The 4,532-nt window shown below is 52.0% G+C and overlaps 1 protein-coding gene across 2 annotated transcripts; it reads left to right on the forward strand.

Annotated features, from left to right (window-relative positions):
• Nucleotides 1-522: 522 nt before the first annotated feature.
• LOC147431150 (growth-regulating factor 1-like) lies at nucleotides 523-4,024 on the forward strand. Of its 2 annotated transcripts, none has more exons than XM_086493804.1 (5): nucleotides 523-1,609; nucleotides 1,740-1,970; nucleotides 2,222-2,588; nucleotides 2,656-2,788; nucleotides 2,867-4,024. In XM_086493804.1, exons 1-5 carry the CDS (start codon nucleotides 1,243-1,245, stop codon nucleotides 3,572-3,574), a joined length of 1,806 nt encoding a protein of 601 aa, XP_086349930.1. In that variant the 5' UTR covers nucleotides 523-1,242; the 3' UTR covers nucleotides 3,575-4,024. The 2 variants fall into 2 exon arrangements, with proteins under 2 accessions (XP_086349930.1, XP_086349929.1); XM_086493803.1 differs by having other exon boundaries at nucleotides 527-1,609; nucleotides 1,737-1,970.
• The last annotated feature ends 508 nt before the right edge of the window (nucleotides 4,025-4,532 follow it).

Consider the following 4,532-nt stretch of genomic DNA (forward strand, 5'->3'; position numbering starts at 1 on the left):
GGGCTCACGTGGCGTCTCGCCTCGAGGGACAAGCTCCCTCAAGCCTCAAGGCGAATTATTAAAAGGCGGTAAGAATTGAGAGAGAGAGAGAGAGAAAAGTGACTGTGAAAAGGAGGCGGTGGGTAAGGTGAAGGAAGGGAGGGGGATTGTGTATGGATGCATCATCCTTTTTGCCCTGCCAGGCTCTGCGCCAGTGAAGTGGCTTCTGGTGTGAAGGGCCCGCGTTCGCATTCGGGCGGACATATGTTGGCTTTGACGCAGCTTCCAGCAACAATATCGGATGTGAAACTTGTTATCCAATCAAACGCAATCAACCCTACCAAGTCCGGGCTCTGCTGCTGCAGCTTCTCTCTCTCTCTCTCTCTCTCTCTCTCTCTTTCTCTCATGCGAGGGACCCTTCAGGGCCTCCACACTTTTCCAATTCCACTCATTGCTCGCTTCGTCTCTCTTCTTCTGGCTGGGCCCTGGCTCGCTAGGCCTGTCCTAGTCATTCTCTCTCATGTCCTACAGCTACTCTCTCTCTACTCACACACAGCCTCACCCACACCCATACACAACGCACGCGGCACATACATTCGCCCTACAAGCAGACTGCCCCTCTGATCTGTTATTACTATCGCGTAGAATAGAAAGGTGGGGCTGGTTCTAATTTTTGGAAACACAGTAGGCGAATAGCAGTTCATGAGTCATGACGCCCAAGCACCAGCGTGAGAGAGTGTGTGTGTGGTTGCTTTCCATGCTTCCCCTGCACCAGCAGCAGCTGCTTCAGCTCCCCTAAAACCCGTCCTTCACCCTGTCCCGCTGCAGCTTGCGGCCCAGATATAGATATTAAAGAGAGAATGAGAGGGATAGAGCGAGACTGAGAGAGAGGGAGAGGGCAGTGGCCACTCCTGTGTGCCCACCTCTGTATCTTGCTTTTCATAGCTTTTCCCCACACTGTGAGGACCAGCTGCATCAGCACTGCAGCCCTCCTGCAAGCAAAATCTTTTGCGTGCCATCGCTAGACTAGTATAATCGCAGCCCAAGTTTTTTTTGTTTTTCTCTCACAAGGGTTGTCCCCTTTTCTCTCTCTCCCCCCCTCCCAGGGTATACCTCACTCAGTTGCTGTACTGACAGGAAAGCTGGGCTGAGCAGAGGCGAAGCTTACTGCTCAGTGTTCTTCTCTGCATGCCTTACAGTGTTCAGTTGGAATGTAGTTTAGAGTAAGAACTTAGAAGGCTAGATCCTCCTTTATTTTGCGCCATGGATTCTGAGGCTCGAGCTGCCGATCGACTGTCCACTGCAGATGATCTGGCAGGCTTGAATTCTAGCTGCAAGCTTGCCCGGACGGACACTTTCCCCTTCAGAATGCAGTTTCCGAACCAGGATCTCCGAGTGTCCCTTGTTCGCTGTAACTCTAGCAGTGTCCTTCCTGATTGCAGGCTGGGCTGCAACTCCTCCAGCTCCACTACGCCCGCCTGCTCCAGTGTGAACAGCCATTCCCTCTTAATCAGTGGAGACCCCAGCTATGTGACTGATGCTCGCTCGCTCAGGAACGAGTCCTTGATTTCCGCCTCCAGAGCCCTCGCACTTCAGCAGCAGCAGCAGGCTCTGTCATACAAGTCTTCAGGTAGAGAGAGAGAGAGAGAGAGAGAGAGAGAGAGTGTGTTTAAAGCGCATTTAATTTATTTTAATACCCTGCATGTTCAAGATAAGTTATGGTTTTCTCACGCGTGTCTTCTCACGTGCACTCCCAGCAGCGCTTCTCAGCGCCTACGGAGAGGTGGAGCGAGGAGGCGGGGCGGCGATGTTGCAGCAACAGCCCATGGTCGTGTTCACACCTAGCCAGCTCCGAGAGCTGCAGCTCCACGCGCTGATCTTCAAGCACATGGTTTGCGGTGTGAACGTGCCCCCGGAGCTGGTTCTTCTTGTACGTACAAGCGTGGCCTCTCTAGCTGGCATGACGACAGGAGCTGCCCATCTTGGAAGCTGTAAGTCACAAATCCAATTCTGGGCCCACTAATTAAATAAAAGTTTTGTGTGTCTTATCAAAATTTTAATAGCTTGAGGAATCAGAGACTAGACTTAAATTTGTAGATTAAGGTTTAGGTCCTAAGGTTGTAGGACGGAGAAGAAAACGTCATCTGTTTGGTCAAGGATTTTGAGTTGCTGCGCTACCCGCGAGTCTATGCAGGAGTGAGATGTGATGATGTGTAACATTGGGGCGTGTTGCCATGAGCAGTAGGTTGGGGGAATTATCACTTGGGATATGGCAACTCTGTGGATCCCGAGCCCGGGCGATGTAGACGGACGGACGGCAAGAAGTGGCGCTGCGCCCGAGACGTTGTTCCCGACCAGAAATACTGCGAACGGCACATGCACCGAGGTCGCCACCGGGCTCGCAAGCCGCCGGAGTCGCTATCCTCGCCGGCCGCCTCAGCCTCAGCCTCCCCGGCCTCCTCCACCGTCACGGCCCTGCCTCGATCAGCCGTCGGCACGCCCTCTTCCTCCCCTACCACCTCCTTCCTCTCTGCTTCTAGGAGCCCCACGGCCATCGCCTCTCCGTTTCATCTTCAACAGCAACATCAGCTCGCCCTTCAAGCTGCCAGGTAATTACTTCTTTGCCCTCTTGTGCTCTTTGAGTCGACATTACTTCTAAGGCGCTCGTGTCTGCAGGTCACTCAATAATGAAGACCAAACCCTGCTCTCCGACTCCCGAGGGCTGAATCAGGGGCCGTCTCCGGCAGTGAGTGGGCTCTCTGTTGTAACGTCTGCCTTAAGCAGTCCACTCGACGCCGTACCCACAAGAGTAATCTCTCTCTCTCTCTCTCTCTCTCTCTCTCTCTCTCTTTGTGTCTTGCGCGTCTAACTCTGGTTTTGCTCGCAGCCGCATTCCTTCCTGGGAGCTGGTGTTTACGAGAGTACTGGAGCCGGCCTCAGCGGCCGGGAGCCTGAAGGCCAACCCCTCCGACACTTCTTCGATGATTGGCCAAGAGGACGAGACCCAGCGTCGCTGACGTGGCCGGACATAGAGGCCGAGCAGCAGAGGTCGTCATCCAGCTATGGTGGCAGGAGCTTATCAAAGATGCAGCTATCCATATCCATTCCTAGCATGCAGGCAGATTTTGCGACTAACGGGGGAACGCCACGTGGAGGAAAACTAGCATTGTCGCCGCTGAAGCTCTCAATGTCGAGGGGGGAGGAGGATCCGCTGGGGGTGGAGGTAGCGACGCAGATGGGGCTGGGGGTCGGGCTAGGTGTGAATGAGACCGAAAGGCAAAGACAAAGTAGCAGCTCGTGGGTGCCCATAGCCTGGGAGACGACCAGCGTGGGGGGCCCGCTGGCGGAGGTGTTGCAGTCGAGCAGCAACACGCCTCGAGAAGGAGAAGGGGGTTCCCACGGTGGTAGGGGATCAGGGCTCAATCTAATGCCGGACGCGTGGGAAAGTAGCCCGCGAAGCAGTCCACCAACGTCATCGCCGACAGGCGTTCTTCAAATCAACGCTACGTTTGGCTGTTTCTCTTCTGATAACAGCACGGCCAGCAGCCCCCGATTGGCCGCTCTCAACAAACAACCCCCGGAGCCCACTATTTAGATTTCTCCCGATCATTTCACTTCTTCCCCTGGACCTTAGCCCTAAAACTTGATGCACAGGAAGGAGACAAAACTATGGTCCAAATGGATGTCCCCCCCCCCCCCCCCCCCCCCCCCCCCAACCCACCCGGAAAAAAAAAAAAACGCGCGCGGTCGCGTGCACGCACGCACACACACACACACACACAACACACACACAAGTTGATAAATTTAACCCCAAATGTGCCCAGCCCAAATGTCTGCTAGATTAATGTACCTTCCCCTACTACATCATAATCCTCTGTGTTGTAATCTAGAACTATAGTTTGATGGCTCACCTTTTCGCTCCTAAAGCTCCATTGTAGATATTTTCTGCATTTGTAACCCTCTTTAACTCTAGCTACTCTCTAGCCCTTTACTCATTTCTTCATTCTATTTTAAACATGCCTTACGGGCAATTTTGGCTTGCAAATATTGTGCGTAGATTATTCGATTATTGATTATTGACTGTTGAATCGCTATTTCTATTCTAGCACTACATTATATATTGCTTTGCTAGAGTTGAGGACTCACCTTTTCGCTCCTAAAGCTCCACTCTAGATATTTTCTACTTTTGTAACCTCTTTTAACTCAAGCTACTCCCTAGCCCTTGACTTATTTTTCATTCTTTAACATGCCCTTCACGGGCAATTTTGGTTTGCAAATATTCGTGTAGATTATTGGATTCCATATAGCTCGCCATCAGATGGAGATGTGGAAGATACCCATCGCTGAAAAGGTATTACTTGTATGTGCACTTACATCGGGCACTCCTAGCTAAATGACTTGTTGTATGGTTGGATGAATTGTCAAACCATAGTTTTGCTTTGCCTTGTTCTCGACCATTGTCATGTTGTTTTGCTTCCACGATGGGAAATAGGACATAAGGATGCAAATCAGGCCTGTTTGCGAGATGTGCTCAGCACATCAAGAAGTACAAG

The sequence above is a fragment of the Adiantum capillus-veneris genome, chromosome 21 (assembly GCF_014529385.1).
Source record: "Adiantum capillus-veneris isolate H3 chromosome 21, ASM1452938v2, whole genome shotgun sequence".
NCBI lineage: Eukaryota > Viridiplantae > Streptophyta > Polypodiopsida > Polypodiales > Pteridaceae > Adiantum > Adiantum capillus-veneris.